We start from the raw sequence: 25,678 nt of genomic DNA on the forward strand, positions 1-25,678 counted from the left end.
CTGGAAAAATACCTCGAAAAACAACCAGATACACCGCACCCGGAAAAGCACCCAGATACACCACAAGCGGAAAAACACCCAGATACACTGCACCCGAGTACACTGGAAAAACACCACAATATACCACAACCGGAAAAGCACATCAATACAACACACCTTGAAAAACACCCAGACATATGCATCCTGTAAAACACCCAGATACGCTACACCCAGAAGAACATGTGGATACACGACGCCCAGAAAACACCTGATAACATCTAGATACACATATCCGGAAAAACATCCAGATACGTGGCACCTGGATACACCAAATCCGAATAAACATCACAATACATTCCACCTGGAAAAACACTGAACTGTTGTGATCTGGAATGCAAAGTGGATTCAATAGTAACTTGCAAAAGGGTGGATTGGATAAATTATTTTAATCTTTCATAGGATGGAGTATTGCTTCATTTGTTCCTGTACCCTTGAAATGAGTTTGCTCGGGTCATTTTAGATGGCAGTTAAGAGTTAAGTACATCTCTATGGGTCTGAAGTCGCATGCAGGCCAGACCATGTAAGTATGATGGATTTGCTTCCCTGAAGATCATTAGCAAATCAGATGGGTTTCCATCACGATCAGCAATTGCTTCATTGTCACCACATCTGAATTACCTTTCAATTCCAGATTTAGAACATAATAGCTAGGAGCAGGAGTAGGCCATTCAGCCCCTCAAGCCTGCTCCAACATTCAGTACAGTCATGGCTGATCTCTGCATCAACATCACTTTTGTGCCTGCTCTCCATAACCTATTATTCTTTAAAAATCTATCTCCTCAAATTTATTCAATGTCCCATTGTCCACCTCACTCTGGGGTAGTGAATTCCACAGACTCACGACCCTTTGAAAGAAGTAATTTCTTATCAAATCTGCTATCCCTTATCCTAAAACAATCATCTCTCATTCTGGATTGCCCCACATGAAGAAACATCCTTTATACATCTACTTTGTCAATCTTCTTAGCATCTCATACACCTCAATTCAATCTCCTCTCAGTTTTCTAAACTCTAGAAAATAAAGCCCTAAACTGCCCAATCTCTCTTCATACGACAAACCCCTCACCTCTGAAACTAATCTAGTGAACATTCCTAATTTATTGATTAAATTCAAATTACACCAGCTGCCATGGTGGGACTTGAATCCATATACCCAGAGAATTAGCTTAGGCCTCCGATCGCGTCCTGGAAGGGAAACATTTGATGGGAATGATGAAGAGCAGGGTGTGTGAAACTAACTGTTGGTTACTGCCTGCAACAGTACCACATTAATGGATATTCTGTTCATCAAAATATTGGCCTAGTGGCAAACCCTTTAAACACTGGGCATAATTATCATACTATCACGAGTAAGTAACAGTCTACCCAAACATGATTGTGGAACTTGCCTTAGGTAGGCAGCTTTCTTTTAACTCATTCTAGTCTCGGCAATCCGTATATTTAGACACTCAATATAAAATCCCACCTGAGCCATAGAGAATATGTAGAGACCCCAGTGTGGTACGATTGTGACACACAGAACAGTCAGCACACACTTTACAACAATGGCGAGACTCTCAGCAATCACCTGCAAAGTAAGAAACAGAAATGCAGACAAAGCATGAATGCCAGGAGCCACAGATACCCTCCCCAGCCAGACCTGAGGATCCACAAAGCAGACACCGACCATCCACCCAACCCCACCCACAGACCCGTGGATTGACAAACCACAGACACTGACACCCTCCCCAGGCCAGGGGAAATGCAAATCACTAAGACAGATCCCCGTCCCAAACCTTGTCTTTCATTTGTTCACAGGATGTGGATATCATCTAGATCATTAATGTATAATGTGAATACTTGTGGTCCCAATAGTGACCCTGAAGAACTTCAAAAGTCACCAGCTGCCACACTGAAAAAGACCCTTTAATACCCACTTTCGACCTTCTGCCAGTTAGCCAGTTCTCTATTCGTGCCAAAATAGTGGAAGACTCAACAATGACGACACCATTGAACATCAAGGGGCAACAGGTACTCTTGCTGGAGATGATCATTCACTGGCACTTGTGTCATGCAAATATTACTTGCCACTTATCAGCCCAAACCTGCATATTCTCCAGGTGCTTGCTGTATATAGTGGTGGCATGGTGGCTCAGTGCTTAGCACTGTTGTCTCACAGCGCCAGGAACCCAGGTTCGATTCCACCCTTGGATGATTGTCTGTGTGGAGTTTGCACATTCTCCCCGTGTCTGCATGGGTTTCCTCTGGTGTCCTCCCACAGTCCAAAGATGGGCAGGTTAGATGGATTGGCCATGCTAAATTAACATTGTGTCCAGGGATGTACAGGTTAGGTGGATTAGCCATGGGATATGAAGGGTTACAGGTATAGGAGAGGGGGTGGTTCTGGGTGGGATGCCCTTTGGCGGGTTGGTGTGGACTGGATGGGCTGAATGGCCTGCTTCCACACTGTAGGGATTTTATAATTCTATTCTATAGCCATGAACTGCTCCACTATCCGAGGAGTCACAAATGGTGCTGAATATTGTGTAATCATCAGTAAACATCCGTTGTTCCGACCTTAAGATGGAAGGAAGGTCTTTCGAAATGGGAGTCCCCTTTAAAACTGAAAAGGAAACATGGAACATAGGAGAAGGAATAGGCCAGTCAGCCCTTCCAGCCTGCTCCACTGTTCAGCATGATCATGGCTGATAATCCAAGTCAGTACCATGTTGACACCTTCTCTCCCTATCCTTTGATCCTTTTAATCACAAGAACTATCCCTACATCTTTCTTGAAAGTCTTCTACGTTTTGGCCTCAACAATGTAACAGAGAGTTCTCCAGGCTCACCACTCTCTGGGTGAAGAAATTGTTCCCCATCTCTGGCCTAAAAGGCCAACACCACATCTTTATGGCTCTAAACTCCCCAGTCATTGCAAACACCCTACCTTCACCTCCCCTGTCTACTCCTGTTAGAATTTTATAGGTTTCTAGGAGATTCCTCCCCTTATTCTTCCAAACTCTCATGAATACAGTCCTAACTGATCTAGTCTCTCCCTGTATAACAGTCCCGCAATCCTCGGAATCTGTCCTGTAAACCTCATTGCATTGCCTCCATAACCAGAACATCACTCCTCAGTAAGGAACCATTATGGCACACAATACCCCAGGTGTGTTCTCACCAAGATCTTACATAATAAGCAGCAAGACATCCCTGCTTCTATACTCGAATCCTCCCACTATGAAGGCCAACACATCATTTGCCTTTTTCACCTGCATGTTTACCTCCAGTGACTGGTTTACGAGGTTGCCCAGATTTTGTTGCACCTCGTCCTTTCTGAAACTATACCATTCAGATAATAATCTGCCTTCCTACTTTTGCTACAAAATTGAATAATGTCACACTTATTCACGTTATACTGCTCCTGCCATGCATTTGCCCATTTATTTAACTTGTCCCAATCACTATAAAATCTTTTAAAATTTCATATTTAGTATGTTCTGTGTCACATGAGATACATTTAACAGTTACTATAGTAACTAGTCTTCTACAAACGTAAATAAATGATTTATCAGGCATCACATTACCCTATTACCAATGCAGCGTTTGGTTTTAGAAAGAATGGCAACTAACCTTCAAACAGAGGTGAGCAGGAGGACAACAGTCATCGTGACATCATGAGTATTTACTTATGGTCAATGGCCATTTGGGTTCAGACTTGTGATTGACACAGCATAGACTGCCAGCCACCAGAAGAAGAAATATTAGCAGAAGTAAGAGGTGAATTGGAGAGAGGAGAATTCAGGGGAATGAGCTATCACTTTCTTAGGAGAAGACCAAGACTTTGAAAGAAGAACAAAAGACTGTGGAACAACAGGGATGAACACCTTGTTATTCCAAAGCACAGGGGCCCACCTCCCCTGCTTTGTCATTCCACAAAACAGCTTCAGGATCGATAAAACATTTTCATCTGCAAAAGGTTGTACATTTCCTTTCGGTGTCTAATTAAATAGCACATTGTATTTAAACTGCTGTTTAACAAATTCAATTAACTTTCTGAAAATTGCTAACAAATAGTTGGCTGCCTATTAGGTACCTTCTGCCTTCCATTTTTGCATTGGGTATTACATCTTTCTGTCTTCTATTCCTAGTTAAGTCTATTTTTTGTTTTCTATTTCTATTTTTGTTTTCCTCACTTCTGTCTCCATGACTGGGTTCCCAAGCCAACTCCACAGTGCCATAGTGCTAATGACATTTTACAATAACCCAGAAACCCACTCTAATGCACTGGGAACATTGGTTCAAATACCATCAGGGCAACTGGCTGAATTTAAATTCAATCAATAAATCTGGATTTGAAAGCTTGTCTCAATAATAGTGACCATGACAACTAGCCATTGGTTGCTATACTTATGACTTCAGACCCACAGCAATATGGTTGATCTTAACTACCCTCTGAAGTGGCCAAGAAAGCCATTTACTTCAAGGGCAATTAAGGATGTGCAACAAACACTAGGCTGTCCCACGAAAAGAATAAAGCTAAACTATCCAATAACTTGGTCAGAGATAGTAGGAACTGCAGATGCTGGAGAATCTGAGACAACAAGATGCAGAGCTGGATGAACACAGCAGGCCAAGCAGCACCATAGGAGCAGGAAGGCTGACGTTTCGGGCCTAGACCCTTCTTCAGAAATGGGGGAGGGGAAGGGGGTTCTGAAATAAATAGGGAGAGGGGGGGAGGCGGATAGAAGATGGATAGAGGAGAAGATAGGTGGAGAGGAAACAGACAGGTCAAAGAGGCGGGGATGGAGCCAGTAAAGGTGAGTGTAGGTGGGGAGGTATAGAGGAGATAGGTCAGTCCAGGGAGGACGGACAGGTCAAGGGGGCGGGATGAGGTTAGTAGGTAGGAAATGGGGGTGCGGCTCGAGGTGGGAGGAGGGGATAGGTGAGAGGAAGAACAAGTTAGGGAGGCGGGGATGAGCTGGGCTGGTTTTGGGATGCGGTAGGGGGAGGGGAGATTTTGAAGCTTGTGAAATCCACATTGATACCATTGGGCTGCAAGGCTCCCAAGCGGAATATGAGTTGCTGTTCCTGCAACCTTCGGGTGGCATCGTTGTGGCACTGCAGGAGGCCCAGGATGGACATGTCGTCTGAGGAATGGGAAGGGGAATTGAAATGGTTCGCGACTGGGAGGTGCAGTTGTTTATTGCGAACCGAGCGTAGGTGTTCTGCAAAGCAGTCCCCAAGCCAGCTCATCCCCGCCTCCCTAACCTGTTCTTCATCCCACCTATCCCCTCCCTACCTCAAGCCGCACCCCCATTTCCTACCTACTAACCTCATCCCGCCCCCTTGACCTGTCCATCCTCCCTGGACTGACCTATCTCCTCCCTACCTCCCCACCTACACTCACCTTTACTGGCTCCATCCCCGCCTCTTTGACCTGTCTGTTTCTTCTCCACTTATCTTCTCCTCTATCCATCTTCTATCCGCCTCCCCCTCTCTCTCTATTTATTTCAGAACCCCCTTCCCGTTCCCCATTTCTGATGAAGGGTCGCGGCCCGAAACATCAGCCTTCCTGCTCCTATGGTGCTGCTTGGCCTGCTGTGTTCATCCAGCTCTGCACCTTGTTGTTTCTAATAACTTGGTCAAACAGGAATCCTCTTCCTTATTCTTTCATGGAATGTGGGCCCCACCATTTGTTGCCCATTCCTAGTATTCCTTGAGCCATGTGGCTTTCTTGGCCATTTCAGAAGACAGTTAAGACTTAACTCCACTGGTGGTCTGCATCACGTGAAGGCCAAACTAGGTAAAAACGGTAGACTTCATTCACGAAAGACCATCTGTGAACCAGGTGGGTTTTCTCCAATAATGAGTGATAGATTCACAGTCACTATGACTGAGACTAGCTTTCATTTCAAGAGATATTTATTAATCAAATTTAAATTCCATCATTTGCTTGGTAGAATTCAAACTTGTGTCCCCAGAGCCTTGAAATGACTTATCCAGTAACATTATCACTATGCCGACGTCTGCCCATAAAACCATGCTGATTTGTTCTAATAATACTAAGCTTTTCTATGTGCATTATTAAGACTTCCTTACTATTAATTTCCAACACTTTCAAGATGACTAATAGCAAGCAACCTTGCTTGTAGATTGTTCTCTCCCTTTCTTGCATATCGCTGTTATCTATGTGGCTTCCAATTTGCTGGGACCATTCCAGAACTAGGGAACTTTGAAAAAGCATAGCCAGTATATACTCCATCTCTCTACCTATATCCTTTAGAATAATAGGACACAGGCCAGTAGGTTCTGGTGATTTGTCCAATTTTAGTCCCTTAAATTTCTCTGGTACTTTTACTCTGCTGATATTAATTACCATAATTACACTGCTTGTCAGAGAACTGACTCCCCTGGTGACGCACATCCAACCTAGACCTGTGGTCAAGGAATTGGCCAATCCCCCACCACCTCTTAACCCAACCAGGGGATGATAAATCAATGCAAGGGAAACATTCCCAGGTACAAGTTTCCATTTTATGATGTAATCAGTCTGTCTGCTTTGGAAGTAACTGCAACAAACCACAGCTAGAGAGAGCAAATGAATTACATTTAAATGCTTACAGAACCAGCTCCAACCTGAGACATCAATGATATACTGATCAGCTGGCCAATGGTTCTCATAAATTATCGATAATCTGTGCAGCTAGCAGGTACTTGCTTGAATTGGCAAAAATCAGCCAGGTTTCCCGCACTGTGTCATTATTCAATGACCTCTGTGGGTGCAGAAATTAGGTCAGGCAGATCAGGCTTAGCTGTGCTGCCACACAGGGTAGAAAAGTGCCAATGCACACTGACCAGCACCACATAAAACAAGCAGCCACATGGGCACAGCAATGAAGCTGTCAGCCCCTCAGGATCAAGACCACAACATTTCAGCAACTTTGGGGGAAGGGAATCTTGGAAAAATAAAAATATGAAACAAAAGTTTTTAAGGTCAACAAGTCAATCACAATTTATGAATTACTCACCTTTAGCCTCACCAACATATGCACCTGTGCCAAGATCCACAACGGCTCAGAGAGGAGTTCTACTATAGCAGAGAGACCGAATGCCACCACGCCAACTTCATAATGAGGTATCACAGCTGGATCTGGGGTTGTTACCAAATGAAGCCAGACCCAGCCCAAAAGTAAAGACCAGAGCACTCCAAGTGGAACACTGAAATAAACAGCAAGCAAACAACCATTACTACAAACTATAAATAGGTTGTTTCAGAGTGGTACAATAGTTCTTGGTCCTCATTGATCTGATCCTAACTCCCATTCCAATCTGAAGTTTTACATAATTTCAGTTTGTGAAATAAACTTGAGAACAGGAGGAGCTAGTCAACTGGACACAAAATTGGCTTAAAGATAGGAGACAGAGGATGGTGGTAGAAGGTTGCTTTTCGGACTTGAGGCCTGTGACCAGCAGTGTCCCACAAGGATCGGTGCTGAGTCCACTGGTTTTCATAATTTATATAAATGATTTGGATGTGAATATAGGAGGTATGGTTAATAGGTTTGCAGATGGCACCAAAATAGGTGGTACAGTGGACAGTGAAGAAGGTTACCTCAGAGTACAACGGGATCTTGATCAGATGGGCAAATGGGCCAAAGAGTGTCAGATTGCGTTTAATTTTGATAAATGTGTGGTGTTGCATTCTGGTAAGCCTATCAAGGGCAGGACTTGTACAATTAATGGTAGGACCCTGGGTAGTGTTGCTGAACAAACACAGCTAGTGGTGCAGGTAAATAGCTCTTAGACAGGCTGGTGAAGAAGGCATTTGACACATTTGCCTTCATTGGTCACTGCATCGAGTACAGGACATCATGTTGCGGCTGTACAGGACATCGGTGAGGCCTTTTTTAGAATACAGCGTTCATTTCTGGTCCCCCTGATATAGTAATGATGTTGTTAAACTTGCAAGGGTTCAGAAAAGATTTACAAGGATGTTGCCAGAATTGGCGGGTTTGAGACATAGGGAGAGGCTAAACAGGCTGGGGCTTTTTTTTCCCAGACTGTTGGGGACAGAGGTGTGACCTTACAGAGATTTTTGAAATCATGACAGTCATGGATAGGGTCAATAGCTACATTCTTCCTCCCAGGGTGGGGGAGTCCAAAACAAGCAGGCATAGGTTTAAAGGGGACCTGAGGGGCAACGTTTTCATGGAGAGTGTATGGAATGATCTACCAGAGACGGTGGTGGAGGTGGGTACAAATATAACATTTAAAAGGCATCTGGATGGGTACACGAATAGGAAGGGATTAAAGGATTATGGGTTAAATGTGGGCAGATGGGACTAGATCAGTTTAGGATATCTGGCCGGCATGGGTCAGTTGGACCGAAGGGTTTGTTTCCATGCTGTATAACTCTATAACTCTTCACAATTCTCACAAAATTAGTCCAGTGAACAAAAACTGCTCAGAATTTGGCATTTATTGATCTTTTCATTGGTCTTAATTTGACTTCACAGATCATTACTGTAGTGCACACTTATTACCCTATACAACATACAATAGGGCAAATAATTGCAACAATGGCAGAACAGAACCCAAGATTGTGACTGGAAAAGGGCAGATTTTAGCGCTCAAAAAGTTGAACAGGAGCACATTAATTGGAAATGCATTTTGGTGAATAAAACAGTGGCGGAAAATGGGAGAATTTTAAAAGGGACATAAATAGGGTGCAAGTTAGGTATATATCCATGAGAAATAAATACAGGGTATCCAATGGCAGAGTACCCTAAATGCCTTAGGATATTGATAAGGAAGCAAGAAAGGGAAAAAAGAGGCATCTGATGCATACCGGAATGAAAATAGCAACAGAAATTAGGAACAGTGTCTCAAATGCAGGGGAGAATCTAAGGCTGAAATAAGGAAGGCTAAGAGGAGGCATCAGGAAAGGATGGCAGGCTGCACTAAAACAAATAGTAAATTGTTCTTCAAATATATTACAGGGAGTTCTGCTATAGTGTATGTTTCTTCAATGCAAATTGGCTTTAACACGATTGAAGAATTTAGACCGCTATTCCTAGAGCATAAACTTTCCTTATCTGTACTGGCTATAATGTGATTCCAGCCCCATTAGTTTAAATGAGGCGGCTATTGTGTGATTGTCTTATAATGCAAGACTGCATGAGAACGGAACTACTGCGTTGTATCAGAAGTGATTGTAATAGTAAAAGATTAATGAAGGATAGAGTGAGGCCCATAAGGGTTTGGCAGAGGTAATAAATCAATGCTTTGCTTCTGTCTTTAACAAATTAGAAAATGATAACAATGGGCCAGTTGAAAACATGATTGTTGAACAACTGATCATATAGTCCATGTAGAGACGTCACCGGTTCCTAAACGGAAACATCCCAGGTTGCTGAGAGAGTTGAGGGAGCAATTCGCAGAGCTGTTGACAGAAAGTTTTCAGACCTCTCTGAACACAGATTAGTCTCCGGGTCGTAAATCATAGAATCCCTACAGTGTGGAACCAGGCCCTTTGGCCCAACAAGTCCACACCAACCCTCAGACATCCCACCCAGACCCATCCCCCTATAACCCACCCAATCTACACATCGCTGAACACTATGGGCAATTTAGCATGGCCAATCCATCTAGCCTGCATATCTTTGGACTATGGGAGGAAACCAAAGCACCCAGCGGAAACAATGCAGCCATGGGGAGAATGTGCAAACTCCACACAGACAGTCACTCAAGGGTGGAATTGAACCCGGGTTCCTAGCGCTGTGAGGCAGCAGTGTTAACCACTGACCCACCGTGTCGCCCTATGCAACACCATTGTTTAAGAAAGAGGCAAAGGATAACTCAGGAAATGACAGAGCTGTCAGCTTGACATTAATAGTGGGAATAATGTTGGAGATCATAATATGGGATCAGGTAAATATACACTTAGAGAAAAATAAGTTAATGCTAGACAGTCAACATGGCTTTATCAAAGTCAGATCCTGTCTGACAAATTTAATAGGTTTCTTGGATGAGGTGGCACAGGCAGCGGATGAGGGTGGTGTTATGGATGTTGTATATTTGGACTTTCAAAAGTATTTGATACAGTGCCACATTTTAAGGTTGGTGAGCAAATTAGAAATATTTGGGATTGATGGGTCCTTGGCAGCAGGGATTAGAAGCTGTTTAAAAGATAGGAAACAGAGGGTAGGTATAGATGGACATTTCTCAGATTGAAGATGAATTGAAAGTGGTATTCCCCAGGGATTGGTGTTGGAACCCTTGCTTTTTCTGATTTACATAAATAATTTGACGATGGATATTGAGGGCAAAATCTCTAAACTTGCAGATGATACAAAGCTAGGGAGAATATTGAATTGTGAGGATGATACTAACTGACTTCAGAGGGATACTGACAAGTTGGCCAAAAGGGTAGACACCTTGCACATGAGTATCAAAACAGAGAAATATGAGATAATGCATTTTGTTAGAAGAAACATCGAGACAATACAGGCTCAATGGTAAAACTTTGAGAGGAGTACAGGAGCACAGGGACTTCAAGGTTCATATGCATCATTCTCTGAAGGTGGCCAGACATGTTGAAACAGTTGTTAAGAAGACTTATAAGATCCTTGGGTTTATAAATAGAAATATAGGGTACAAAAGAAAGAAAGGAAGTGATGCAACACCTCTACAAATCATTGGTCAGACCATGTTTCAATTTCAATTATTCATTTTGTACGATGTGGATGTCACTGGCTGGACCAGCATTTATTGCCCATCCCTAGTTGCCCTTGAGCAGGTGGGGCTGAGTTGCTTTCTTGAACTGCTGCAGTCCTCCTGCTGTGGTTGACCCACAATGCCATTGGGGAGAGAATTCCAGGATTTTGACCCAGTGACAGTGAAGGAATGGCAATATATTTCCAAGTCAGGATGGTGAGTGGCTTGGAGGGGAACTTGAAGGTGGTGGTATTTCCATATATTTCCTGCCCTTGTCCTTCTAGATGGAAGTGGTCGTGCGTTTGGAAGATGCTGTCTGAGGATTTTTGGTGAATTCCTGCAGTGCATCTTGTAGATAGTACACACTTCTGCAACTGAGCGTCGGTGGTGGGAAGGAGTGGATGTAGTGCCAATCCAGCGGGCTGCTTTGTCTTGAATAGCGTCAAGCTTCTTGAGTGTTGTTGGGGCTGCACTCATCCAGGCAAGTGGGGAGTATTCCATCACATTCCTGACTTGTGCCTTGTAGATGGTGGACAGGCTTCGGGGAGTCAGGAGGTGAGTATTCCAAGCCTCTGTCCTGCTCTTGTCGCCACTGTGAGTGAGTGAGTATGTGGTGAGTCCAGTTGAGTTTCTGATCAATGATAACTCCCAGGATGTTGATAGTGGGCGATTCAGTGGTGGTAACACCACTGAATGTCAAGGGGCGGTGGTTAGATTGTTTCTTGTTGGTGATGGTCATAGCCTGCCATTTGTGTGGCATGAATGTTACGTGCCACAAGCCGGGGTATTGTCCAAATCATGTTGCATTTGGACATGGACTGTATGCAATATTCCAAACATGGCTTAACTAAATTTTATACATAACTTGCTAACTTTTACATTTGCTGCTCCGACTGATGAAGGCAAGTGTGCCGAATGCCTTCTTGACCACCTTATCCACTTGTGTTGCTACTTTCAGGGATCTGTGGACCTGTATGTCCAGATCCCTCTGTATGTCAATATTCCTAAGGGTTCTGCCATTTATTGTATAGCTCGCACTTGAATTTGATCTTCCAAAATGCATCACCTTGCATTTGTCCAGATTCAATGCCACATGCCATATCTCTGCCCAAATTTGCAATCTACCTATATCTCACTATATCCTTTGACAATCCTCCTCACTGTCTGCAACTCCGCCAATTTTGCTATCATCTGCAAACATAATGATCAGACAACATATATTTTCCTCCAGATCATTATAAACAACAGATCACTATAAACAACAAAGGTCCCAGCAGAAAGGGATTTTATTGGAATCTCCACCACAAGTGGAATGTTCTTGCAGGAGAATTTAAGCTGTACATCACTGTCCCCAGAGAAGTGATGTTAGCCAGCCATAATTGATCCAGGAAGACACCTCAGAGCTAAAGATGTGTGCAAAGTAACTTCAGCTATGGAACACAATTTGGATATGTATGAATAATTATTTTTTCCTGAATTTAACAGCCATTTAGCCAAAGTATTTTTAAGACAATGCTGCAGAATTTTATAGCTCAAAGCTTCAATAAATGATTTTTACATCATTTATCTAGTAACTTCTGCACGCAATAAACCAGTCTTTATTTTTTACTTGGAAAAAAAACCTGGCTGACTTGTTTCAGATATTAAGCAATATAAAGACTGAAATCCCTTCTTTTTTAAATTCCAGTGCTCTTATAACCAGTGGACAAGTGGGACAAAGAGAGAAATCAGTTCATGACCCCTCCAAACTGATCATATTAACAAACACAAAAAGAAGGATACTGATAACACAGTGTGGAGCTGGAGGAACACAGCAGACCAGGCAGCGTCAGAGCAGCAGGAAAGTTGATGTTTTGGGTTGGTTCTGAAGGAGGGTTCTGAAGAAGGGTCCCAGCCTGAAACATCAACTTTCCTGCTCCTCTGATGCTGCCTGGCCTGCTGTGTTCCTCCAGGACACACTGCATTATCTCTGACTCCAGCATCTGCAGTTCTTACTATTTCATAAGGATACTGATGTTTCGTTGTTAAAGCTGCATTCGGCAAAATAAAGGGTTTTATAATGCTTGCGAAAACACACATTCAAGCACATGCACTGGGCTGTCCCAGTTGTCTTAACTGGTATAATTTAGAATTGTTATAATTGCAGCAGGATAAACATACAATAGAGGGGAATTTGCTATTCATGCGTGCCTCCTCCATCTATTAAGCAAATTTGGAGCATATTAGGATGCATTGTATTGGACTTACACAGTGATTACTCCTTGTCAATATTTACAAAGAAGACCGACCAGAAAGAAGCATTAACAAGCTGCAGCTTTCTGATTGTGATTAGTGTGACTATATTATCATTGAGGAGTCTCCTATCCCAAAGATACTCCATCTGTTGAGGAGATAATTGACCAAAAACAACTGGGTGAGACGTGCTGGCACTGTTAAGCTCTGCTGGATACTCACGTTAACCAGAGCAGGTTTATAACCTGGGCCCATTTCTGTTCCATACCAACATTCAAGCATGCTTTCCGAAAAGCTTCTCGTGCAAGGAAAACAACTGTAGAATACAGCAGCGTGAGCCTGGATGGAGAAAGACCGGCAGCAGTTACCCAAATACAAAGTGGCTTATAGCCAAAGATAAAGTCAGAGAAAGCACAACTTGTATATGCCTTGAATTTTATTCTGAATCAGGATTAGATCACGAACGGGGATGGTACCTGGGATCAGCAAATTATTGAACCGCACGACTCAGAAGGCGGCCATTTGGTTCATCATACCTATGCTGGCTCTTATAAGTATCTATTTAATGAATCCAGTTCGTCTGCTCTTGTCACACAGTCCTTTCTTTTTAGGCCTTAATTCCCTTTGGAAAGTTTCAATGAATCAGCTTTTAATACTCTTTTGGAGAGCACATTTTTGTTCATTCTTATGTGGAATATGAGCATCACTGAAAGGTGAGTACGTCGCTGAAAGATGCTCACAGCTGTGAAAAATAATGGCCTGAATCTTGTGTTACTTTTTGGCCAAGGGTCAGCTTTGTCCAGTATCAGAGGGTTTCTGTCTGTGAGTCCCAACAAGAGCTTAACTGTATCTTATCAAACTTGCCTCACTAAGTAGCAGTCCTGAAGGTGCCCCCTCACCGGATTCTAGCCTCTTTCTTCCACCCTGTTTCTTGAAGTACTCATCACTCTCAGAACATTTGCCACAAATGCTTCACAAATGCTGCCAGACCTGCTGAACTTTTCCAGCAACTTTGTTTTTGTGGCTAGGGGAATAGCAAGTTCTGAAACACATGTCTTCAGTACTATTGCTGGATTGCTGTCAGAGCCCACAGCCTTTGCAGTACCAGTACCTCCAACTATTTCTATATGTCATTTGGAGTGAATTCAATTGGCTGAAGACTGGTATCTGTGATGCTGGGGCCTCTGGAGGAAACTGAGATGGATCATCCACTCTACACTTGTAGCTGAAGATTGTTGCAAACGCTTTTTCCTTTTGCACTGATGTGCTGGGCTTTCCCATTACTTAGGATAGAGATATTTGTGGAGCCTCTGATCCAGTGTATTGTTTAATTGTCCACCACTACTGATGACTGGATGTGGCTGGACTGCAGAGCTTAGATCTGATCCATTGGTTGTGGGATTGCTTAGCTCTGTCTATCATTTGCTGCTTATGCTATTTGGCGCACAAATAATCATGGTTGGTAGCTTCACCAAGTTGACACCTCATTTTTACGTATGCTCTGTCATTGCTCCTGGCATGCCTTCCTGCACTCTCCATTGAACCAAGGTTGATCCCCTGTCTTGATGGCAATGGCTGAGGGGGAAATATGTTGAGCCATGAGGTTGCAGATTGTGCTGGATTGTGGCTCATGGATTCCCAGTTTTGAGTTGCTAGATTCATTTAAGATCTATCCCATTTAGGACTGTGATAATGCCACACAACACAACAGAGGGGTTCTCAAAGTAAAGGCAGGGCTTTGTCTCCACATGACTTTGTGGTGATCACACTTACTGATACTGTCATGGACAGATTGATCTACTGCTGACAGATTGGTAAGAATGAAGTCAGATATGTTTTTCCCTCTTGTTTCCCTCACTACCTATCGCAAAGTCCTTTAGGACATCGAAATTCCCCAACCAGAGTACATTCTGTGCCTTTGCCATCTTCAGTACTCTCTCCAAGCGTTGTTCAACATGGAGGAGTTCTGATTCATTAGCCAAAGGAGGTCAGTACGTGGTAATCAGCAGGAGGTTTCCTTGCCCACGTTCAACCTGATACCATGAGACTTCATGAGATCCGGAGTTGATATTGAGGACTCCAAGCGCAGCTCCCACATGACTGTATGCTCCTGTGCTACCACCTCTGCTCGGCCTATTCTGCCAGTAGGACAGGACATATCCAGAGATGGGGTTGGTGGTGTCTGGGACGCTGTCTGTAAGGTATAATTTCATAAGCATGACTATGACTAGTCTGTGACATAGGTCTCTCAATACTGGAACTAGTCCCCAGATATTAGTAAGGAGAACTTTGCAGCGTTACCAGGGCTGTTTGTGCCATTATTTTAGTGCTTAGGTCAATGCAAGTCAGTCCGTCCGGTTTCATTTTTTTGTTGACATTCATAGTGATTGATATAAATGTGTGGCATGTGAGGCCATTTCAGAGCGCAGTTGAGAGTCAGCAACATTGCTGTGGGCCTGGAGTCACATGAGCCAGTCCAGGTGAGGATGGCAGATTTCCTTCCTTGAAGGACATTTGTGAAGCACATCTCACGATCAACAATAGTTTCATGGTCAGGAGATTCTTAATCCCAGACATTGTCATTGATTTATAAATTCCACCATCTGCCACAGTGGGATTCGAACCCAGGTCCTCAGAACATTAGCTGTGTTTCTGTTTCTACGCCATCATCTGCCTCTTTATTCTTTTCCCTTTGATCTTCTTATAGAATATCTTGTGATTCTACCTAATGTTACCCACTTGTGTTTCTCCATGCCCCCTCTTTGCTCTCGTAACTGTTTTCTTAAACTCCCCCTACACTTTCTATATGCCACTAGGGCATCTATTGATTTGCTCCCACTAAAAGCCTCTCTTTATTCGTCTCATCCAGCCCTGAATATTCCTACGTTAGCAAACAGGAAACTACGAAGACAGTTGAGGGTTACTGAGATAATTCTTGTGATTCTTGCACTTGTCAAAACGCTGCTTTTTGGTCTTCCTTCACTGGTTTACATGAGGCACAGGCTGGCTGGTTCACTTATAAAAGGTCTCTAACTCATCAATTCAAGGTCACAGCCTACTGCTGAAGGAAAGATGAACTGGTTTTCTTCAGGACTGAACAGACTTGTTACTGCAGAGACCAGAGAGAGGTCCTGAACTGGTTGAGATCTGACAGCTACTTCTATCCTGTTCATAGCCCCAAGCAGTTCAGTTACCGAAGTACCAATCACATAGATTGGCCGGCAGAAGCCCTTCGTCATGAATACTTGGTCACTAGTCCATTGACATCTGGATTTGGGGATTTGGCCACTTGTAAGCCTGCTAAGACCTCTAATACTTCTTCATTCCCTTCGTTTATCTGCTCAAGGACCTCACAGTCGCTTTTCCCAAACTCCATATTACCTCGTTCTTCGCTGAGTGAAGTACTTGTTTAACACCCTACCAACGTCCTCCGGTTCTACACAGGTTGCCCTTTTGGTCCCTAGTCAACTTATTTTTGCCAACCAAAGTTCCAGGTCATCTACAAACTACACATCAGTTACTGCTTGAACAAGTTAGTGTGTACACAATGCTTATAGTGAATCTCAGGGTGCTTGCACTCAAAACAAAGAGAATTCTTCCAGCAACCCTGCATTTTTAAAAAAAAATTACTTTTCCCATTTTAGTACACAATTAAAAATACAGAAAAATAATAAGACACAGTCTTTAAAGTATATCACCCTTAATCCCAAGCACAAACTAACATTCATAAAGGCACGATCCAAATACACACGACACAGCCCTACAGAGTGCTTAAGAGTGGAAAAATAGAGAAACCCCTCTGCATTAAAAATCCAAATCAAAAGGGCAGAATGAGGTAATCTTCTCACAATTCTTTTGGTTTATTTTCAACCAAGTGACTGTAGATCACTGATTAATGGGAAAATGTCAAACCATGTTTCAGGTTCAAATGACAAACGGAAGACCTAATATTTGAAACATTTTCAGTTTTTTTTACAAACAGCTTCACTGAATGAGATATGGAGAGTGCTGCTTTCAGGTACAAGCTTGGATTCTTACAGACCAAGACAATACCTTTGCAAATTTCTTCAGCAACCATCAAATCCTTTTCAACACAGTAAAGTCCAAGTGACTATTTGCAATTCTCAATCCATAAACACATGCATTCCAAACAAAGGGTGCCACGGGTTGACTTCTCGCAGTTCCTCGGATGAATTTGCTGTCGTCCACCCGCAAACTGGAGGAACACCACTTCCTATTCCGTCATGGGAGCCTACAACCCAATGGCCTAAACGTGGATTTTACCAGTTTCAGGATCTCCCCACCCCCAGCCTCATCCCATGACCAATCCTCCCTCTCATCCCCGCCTCCTTGACCTGACACAACCTGTCCATCTTCTCTCCCACCTAACCACTCCTCCCACCTCACTGACTAATCCCCACCACTGCCTACCTGCACTCACCTATCACCATCCCACCTACCTTCCCCATCCCCACCCCTTCTCTCTATTTATTTCTGAGCTCCCTTCCCCCTCCCCATTTCTGAAGAAGGGTCCCAACCCGAAACGTCAACTTTCCTGCTCCTCTAATGCTGCCTGGCCTGCTGTGTTTCTCCAGCTCCTCACTGTGTCATTAGTGAACCAGATGCATTTTTTTCTAAAATCAATGGTTTCTTGGTCGTCATTAGACTCCTAACTCCATATATTTATTGAATTCAAATTCCATCATTTGCCATGGCGGGATTCAAATCTGGGTCCCCAGAACATTATCTGGGTATCTGTATTAGCAATCCAGTGATAACACCACGAGGCCACTGCCTCCCCTTGACACGAGACATTTTCCAAAAAAGTTCACAGACCTGGCTCCCTGAAATATTCAAACCAATTCCCATACCCATAAATACATCTGTGTTTCTAACAACAGTGCACAGTTAGTAGTGTGGTTGCCCCTTTTTTGTTTCTGGACTCAACCCACAAGGTCTCATTTAATACTGCAATTAGTATATCATCTACCCTCACATTGTTGATACTGTAGCCAATAACGTTACTCTTCTACCTTTTTAATCCCTTTTTCTATCCCACCTGAAAACTTTACATCAGGTACGTTAAGCTGCTACCTTTGCCCACTTTATTCTAAGTTTCAATTAAAGCAACAATATAATGGTGCCACATGTTTATCTGTGCCCTCCGTTCATCAGCTTTATTTGCTATACTCCTTACATTTACAAATATACCAATGAATACTTCCAAATTTGTGCATATACACTTGCTTCCTCAGCCTTTCAGTCGCTGTCTAAAGACCACGTCTTTTTATTTTTCTGAACTTTTGAAATTGGGACTGAAATGGGAAAACGACTGTTTTAAAATCCAAGGATGGTCAAAGGATTGCTGCACTTTCTAAAAGTAACCGAATACTCATTGTAAGTACTATTTACATTGTAAGTACTATTTACTTGTTCAAGCTGTAGCAAAAGTCCAGTTTGCAGACGAGCTGAAGTCAGGGATAATACATGAATGGAGATTTGGCTGAGAACAAGTTGCTGACTGGTCTATGACCTAGTGACCAGTTATCAATTACAAAGGCTTCCGGCGTGCAAAAACTATGTGATTAGCTCTCAGGTAGAACAGTTTGTGTGCGTAAATGAGATAGGTAGGAGCTGTCTGTTTTCGCTTTTAAAAAATACCTTAATCCTGAAGAAAGCCAGTTTATTTTTCCCTCAGCATCTGCTATGAGTTGTGGCTTTCAGTGGCAGGAGAGGCGAGATCGTGAGCCAGGGGGCAGCCGGAAAGGTAAGGTTTCCTTACAAAAACTTGCCTCGTGAGTCAGCGGCCTTCTTGATTGGAACAGTGAGAGAGGTGAGAGCGCGAACCGGGAAGTGAACTAATATACTTAGGTATTAGCTAAACCCGAAACACTACATGTGTATTGTCTCCCACCCAAGCTCCTCCTGTAACCAAAAAAAACGGTGTGGAGTGTCAGAAAGGTAGGGTTTTTTTAGATATTCTTTTGGCAATCTAGAGTAGAGGGAATGGAACCTAGGGCAATTGCATGCCTCTCTTGTAGAATGTGGGAGGTAAGGATCACTGCTAGTGTCCCTTCTGACTTCACCTGCGAGAAGTGCACCCAACTCCAGCTCCTCACAGACCGCATTAGGGAACTGGAGCTGCAGCTGGATGAACTCCGGATCATTTGGGAGGCTGAGGGGGTGATAGATAGACGTTATAAGGAGGTTGTCACACACAAGTTATAGGACAAAGCTGGCTGGGTGACTGTCAGGAGGGGGAAAGGGAATAGGCAGACAGTGCAGGGATCCCCTGTGGCCATTCCCCTCAAAAATAACTATACTACTTTGGATACTGTTGTGGGGGTACGACCTACCAGGGGAAAGCCATAGTGGCCTGGTCTCTGGCACAGAGCCTGGCTCTATGGCTCAGAAGGGAAGGGGGGAGATTCAATGGTTAGAGGAACAGACAGGAGATTCTGTGGTACCGAGCGAGACTCCCGGATGGTATGTTGGCTCCTGGGTGCCAGGGTCAGGGATGTCTCTGATCGAGTCTACAGGATTCTTAAGGGGAAGGGTGAGCAGCCAGAAGTCATGGTACACATCGGTACCAATGATATAGCTAGTAAAAGGGATGAGGACCTGAAAAGTGAATATAGGGAGTTAGGATGGAAGCTAAAAGGCAGGACGAGCAGAGTAGTAATCTCAGGATTACTACCAGTGCCACGGGCTAGTGAGGCCAAAAATAGAGAGTGAGTGCAGCTGAACACATGGCTACAGAGCTGGTGTAGGAGGGAGAGCTTCAGATACGTGGATCATTGGGATACCTTCTGGGGAAGGTGGGACCTGAACAGGAAGGATGGGTTACACCTGAATTGGAGGGGCAGCAATATCCTGGGCAGGAGGTTTGCTAGAGCTCTTTGGGACGGTTTAAACTAGTTTGGCAGGGGGATGGGAACCGGAGCTACAGATCAGAGGATGGGGTAGCTGGTGTACAGGAAGATACAGCATGCAGAGAATCTGTGAGGAAGGATAAGCAGTTGATAGGGCAAAGTGGCAGTCAGTGTGATGGGTTGAGGTGTGTCTACCTCAATGCAAGAAGTGTCAGGAATAAGGGTGATGAACTTAGAGCATGGATCAGTACTTGGAACTACGATGTTGTGGCCATTACAGAGACTTGGATAACACAGGGGCAGGAATGGTTGTTGGATGTTCCAGGGTTTAGAATTTTCAAAAGAAATAGGGAGGGAGGTAAAAGAGGTGGGGGAGTGGCATTGCCAACCAAGGATGGTGTCACAGCTGCAGAAAGGAAGGTTGTCAAGGAGGGTTTGTGCACTGAGTCAGTATGGGTGGAAGTCAGAAACAGGAAAGGAGCAGTCACTTTACTGGGAGTTTTCTATGGACACCCCAATAGCAACAGAGACACTGAGGAACAGACTGGGAGACAGATTGTGGAAATGTGCAGAAGTAATACGGTTGTTGTCATGGGTGACTTCAACTTCCCTAATATAGACTGGAACCTGCTAAGTGCAAATAGTTTGGATGGAGCAGATTTTGTCAGGTGCGTCCAGGAAGGATTTCTGACTCAGTAGGTAGATAGGCCAACTGGGGGAGGCCATATTGGATTTGGTGGTTGGCAACGAATCAGGCCAGGTGTCAGATCTCTCGGTGGGAGAGCATTTCGGTGATAGTGATCACAACTCCCTGACCTTTACTACAGTCACGGAGAGGGACAGGAGCAGACAGTATGGGAAAGTATTTAATTGGGGGAGGGGGAATTACAACGCTATTAGGCAAGATCTGCGGATCATAAATTGAGAACAGATATTCTCAGGGAAATGCACGACAGAAATGTGGAGGTTGTTTAGGGAGCAGTTGCTAAGAGTACTGTATAGGTATGTCCCACTGAGGCAAGGAAGGAATGGTATGGTGAAGGAACCTTGGATGACAAGACATGTGGAACATCTACTCAAGAGGAAAAAGGAAGCTTACTTACGGTTGAGGAAGCAAGGATTGGACAGGGCTGTAGAGGTTTACAAGATAGCCAGGAAGGAACTGAAGAATGGACTTAGGAGAGTTAGAAGGGGGTATGAAAAAGCCTTGGCGGGTCAGATCAAGGAAAACCCCAAGGTGTTCTATACTTATGTGAGGAACAAGAGGATGGCCAAAGTGAGGGTAGGGCCAAATAGGAAAAGCAGAGGGAACTTGATCATGGAGTCAGAGGAGGTAGGGGAGGTCCTTAATGAATACTTTGCTTCAGTATTTACCAGTGAGAAGGACCTTGACGTTTGTGAGGACAGCATGTAACAGGCAGATATGCTCGAACAGGTTGATGTTAGGAAGGAGGGTGTGGTAGAAATTTTGAAAAACATGAGGATAGATAAGTCCCCTGGGCCAGACAGGATATACCGAAGAGTACTACGGGAAGCGAGGGAAGAAATTGCTGCGCCTTTGGCGATGATCTTTGCGTCCTCACTGTCCACTGGAATACTGCCAGATGATTGGAGGGTGGCAAATGTCATTCCCTTGTTCGAGAGAGGAAATTGGGATAATCCTGGGAATTACAGACCAGTCGGTCTTACTTCTGTGGTGGGCAAACTACTGGAGAGGATTCTGAGAGATAGTATTTATGATTATTTGGAAAAGCAGAGTTTGATTAGAAATGGTCAGTATGGTTTTGAGGGGCAGGCCATGACTCACAAGCATTTTTGAATTCCTTGAGGATGTGACAAAACACATTGATGAAGGCAGAGCAGTGGATGTGGTGGATATGGATTTTAGCAAGGCATTTGATAAGGTTCCACATGGTAGGCTCATTCAGAAAGTAAGGAGGCATGGGATTCAGGGAAATTTGGCTGTCTGGATACAAAACTGGCTGTCCAATAGAAGACAGAGGGTGGTAGTAGATGGAAAGTATTCAGCCTGGAGCTCGGAGACCAGTGGTGTTCTGCAGGGATCTGTTCTGGGACCTCTGCGCTTTGTGATTTTTATAAATAAAAGGAAGTGGAAGGGTGGGTTAGTAAATTTGCTGATGACACGAAGATTGATGGAGTTGTGGACAGCGTGGAGAGCTGTTGTCGGTTGCAACAGGACATTGGCAGGATGCAGAGCTCGGCAAAGAAGTGGCAGATGGAATTCAACCCGGAAAAGTGTGAAGTGATTCATTTTGGAAGGTCGAATTTGAATGCAGAATACAGGGTTAACGGCAGGATTCTTGGCAGTGTAGAGGAACAGAAGGATCTTGGGGTCCACGTCCACAGATCCCTGAAAGATGCTATCCAAGTTCATAAGGTTGTAAAGACGGCCTATGGTGTGTTGGCTTTCATTGGCAGGGGAATTGAGTTTAAGAGCCACGAGGTTATGCTGCAGCTCTATAAAACTCTGGTTAGACCACACTTGGAATATTGTATTCGGTTCTGTTCGCCTCATTATAGGAAGGTTGTGGAAGCTTTAGAAAGGGTGCAGAGGATATTTACCAGGATGTTGCCTGGACTGGAGGGCAGGTCTTATGAGGAAAGGTTGAGGGAGCTAGGTTTTTCATTGGAGCGAAGAAGGATGAGAGGTGACTTGACAGAGGTGTAGAAGATGATGAGAGGCATAGAGTGGATAGTCAGAGACTTTTTCCCAGGGCGGAAATGACTATTACGAGGGGGCATAATTTTAAGATGATTGGAGGAAGGTATGGGGGAGATGTCAGAGGTAGGTTCTTCACACAGAGAGTGGTGGGCATGTGAATGCACTGCCGGCAATGGTAGTGGAGTCAGATACATTAGAGACTTTTAAGCGACTCTTGGATAGGCACATGGAGGATAGCAAAATGCAGGGTATGCAGGGTAGTTTGATCTTAGTAGGATAATAGGTCGGCACAACATCGTGGGCCGAAGAGCCTGTATTCTACTGTACTGTTCTATGTTCAGTGGGCCAGAGACTTTATAAGTGTGAAGCAACCATCCTGTGCCTTCTGCAAGTGAGTGAAAGTATCCAGAAAATGTGAACCAGGGTATAGCACATCCTGAAAAGCCAAAAGGATCATCTCAGCAAATTCTGTGGACAGGCCATTGAACTGCCTACTCAGCTCTTCCTGCTGCATCCATGATGACACCCATGATCATTTTGTGTCTGCCTGTATATGTATATAAGGGAAAGTCTGTGAGGGAATCAGATTTTTGATTAGTTGAGCTACATGTTGATGGTTCATAATTGTCTGTGTGTAACTAGAGTCTACTTAACTCATAATAAATAGTATTTCTTGTTAAGCACAGAAGGTAGATCTGTGTTCTGTCAAATTAATTCTAAACAACAGCTAGATTGGAAAATTTTGCTTACTTTTATAAAACCTTTAATATTGCATCTTAGGAAAAAAAGGGTGAAATTGAAAAGAGGTGAAAGGAATCAGAATGAAATGCAAAGCTCTTACCTCACATTAACAATGCCAATGGTTTCCTTTGAAACGTACCTCAGCGTGTATGCATTCAACAGAAAGCTGAGCAGTCGAAACAGCACCTGACAGTCACAACAAAAAAGTGAGAAATCTGTCCAACAACCAAACTACCCACATAGAGTCATAGAGTAATACAGCACGGAAACAGGCCCTTCGGCCCAAACTGGTCCATGCTGACTATGGTGCCCACTCAGCTAGTTCCAATTGCCCACATTTGGTCTATATCCCTCTAAACCCTTCTCATCCATGTACCTACTGAAATGTTCTTTAAATGTTGCTAACGTCCCTGCCTCAACCACTTTCTCCGGCAGCCCATTCCATATACACACCACTCTCTGCGTGAAGAAGTTACCCCTCAGATCCCTCTTAAATCTATCTCCTCTTACTTTAAACCTATGCCCTCTAGTTTTCAATTCCCCATCCCTGGGAAAAAGACGATATGCATTCATCCTATCTATGCCCCTTATGATTTCATGCACCTCAATAAGGTCACCCCTCATTCTCCTACATTCCAAGGAATAAAATCCTATTCTGGCCAACCTCTCCCCTTCACTCAGGCCTACTGGTCCTGGCAACATCTTCATAAATCTTCTTTGCACACTTTCCAGTTTAACTATAACAGGGTGACCAAAACTGTACACAATATTGCGAGTGCACTTTCACCGATGACTTATACAACTGTAACATAACATCCCAACTCCAACACTCATTGCCTCAATGGATGAAGGCCAGCTAACATAATATCACAAATCCTATACTCAATGCCTCAACCGATGAAGGCCAGCATGCTAAATGCCTTCTTCACCACCCTGTCTATTTGTGATGCTGCTTTCAACGAACTATGTACTTGTACTACTAGGTCCTTCTCTTCCACAATACTTCTCAGGACCTTATCATTTACAGTATAAGTCCTAAATAAAAACCAAAAGAACTATGGATGCTGTAAAATCAGGAACAAAAACAGAAGTTGCTGGAAAAGCTCAGCGGGTCTGGCAGCAACTGTGAAGAAAAAATCAGAGTTAACATTTCGGGTCCGGGTTCTGAGGAAGGGTCACCGGACCTGAAACGTTAACTCTGATTTTTTCTTCACTGTATAAGTCCTTCCTTGGTTTGACTTTCCAAAATGCAACATCTGACACTTATCTGCATTGAAGTGCATTTGCCAATCCTCAGCCCACTTGCCCATCTGATCATGATCCCCCTGTAATTTTTGATAACCTTCTTAACTATCAATGATACCTCCTAATTTTACATCATCCACAAGCTTACTAATCATGTCCTGTACATTCACATCCAGATCATTTATGCAAATAACAAATAACAAACGTCCTAGCACCGACCTGTGTGGCACACCACTAGTCACGGGCCTCCAGTTCAAGAAACAACCTTCAACCATCAGACTCTGCTGCCAACCATCGAGCCAATTTTGAAGCCAATTAGCTAGCTCTCGCTGAATACCATGCGACCTAACTTTCGTGATTAGCCTGCCGTGCAGGACCTTGTCAAAGGCCTGACTAAAGTCCAGATAGACAACATCCACTGCCCTACCCTCATCCATCCTCTTGGCTACCGCTTCGAAAAACTCCAAAGGATTTGTCAGACATGACTTCTTGTGCACAAATCCATGCTGACTATCCCTAATCGGACCTTGACTATCCAAATATTGGTTGATCCGGTCCCTCAGTATCCTCTCCAATAACTTGCCTACCACTGATGTCAGGCTCACTGGCCTGTAGTTCCCTGGCTTATCTTTGTTACCTTTCTTAATAATGGAACATTAGCCACCCTCCAGTCTTCCAGAACTTCCCCAGCGGCTAAAGGTGAAGCAAAAATCTCTGCAAGTGCCTCTGCAATTTCTTCCCTAGCCTCCCACAACATCCAAGGATGGACTTGATCAGGCCAAGGGGATTTATCCACCTTAATGCGCTTTAAGGCTGCAAACACCTCCTCTCTGGTAATATGTATGTGGTCCAAGACATCCCCACTTGTTTCTCTTATTTCCTTAGCATCCATGATTCTCTCCGCAGTAAACACTGAGGAGAAATATTCATTAAAAATCTCCCCCATCTCCTGTGGCTCCACACACCGACGGCCAAGCTGATCTTTATGGAGACCTACTCTCTCCCTCACCACCCTTTTACTCTACCAGAAAAGGAAGAGACAGCTTATACTCTGAAGGGGTGGAAATGGGGGGAGTGGGTGGAGGTGGTAGGGGGATTGGGGGGGATTAGGGGAGGCATGAGGAATGGGGGGAGGGGAGAGGGGATGGAGGGCAGTGGGGGATTAGGCA

At 43.9% G+C, this 25,678-nt stretch overlaps 1 protein-coding gene across 1 annotated transcript in view; it reads right to left on the reverse strand.

Moving 5' to 3' along the window:
- Positions 1–25,678, reverse strand: part of LOC109925127 (protein RFT1 homolog) — a 27,221-nt gene that overhangs the window by 1,098 nt on the left and 445 nt on the right. Inside the window, exons 2-5 of the mRNA XM_048606652.1 lie at positions 23,365–23,450; positions 13,191–13,307; positions 7,049–7,238; positions 1,505–1,606 (exon numbers count right to left, since the gene is read on the reverse strand). Coding sequence (XP_048462609.1) covers positions 1,505–1,606; positions 7,049–7,238; positions 13,191–13,307; positions 23,365–23,450 — 495 coding nt within the window. The remainder of the gene's footprint in view (positions 1–1,504; positions 1,607–7,048; positions 7,239–13,190; positions 13,308–23,364; positions 23,451–25,678) is intronic.

Source organism: Rhincodon typus, chromosome 16, assembly GCF_021869965.1.
Source record: "Rhincodon typus isolate 14 chromosome 16, sRhiTyp1.1, whole genome shotgun sequence".
NCBI lineage: Eukaryota > Metazoa > Chordata > Chondrichthyes > Orectolobiformes > Rhincodontidae > Rhincodon > Rhincodon typus.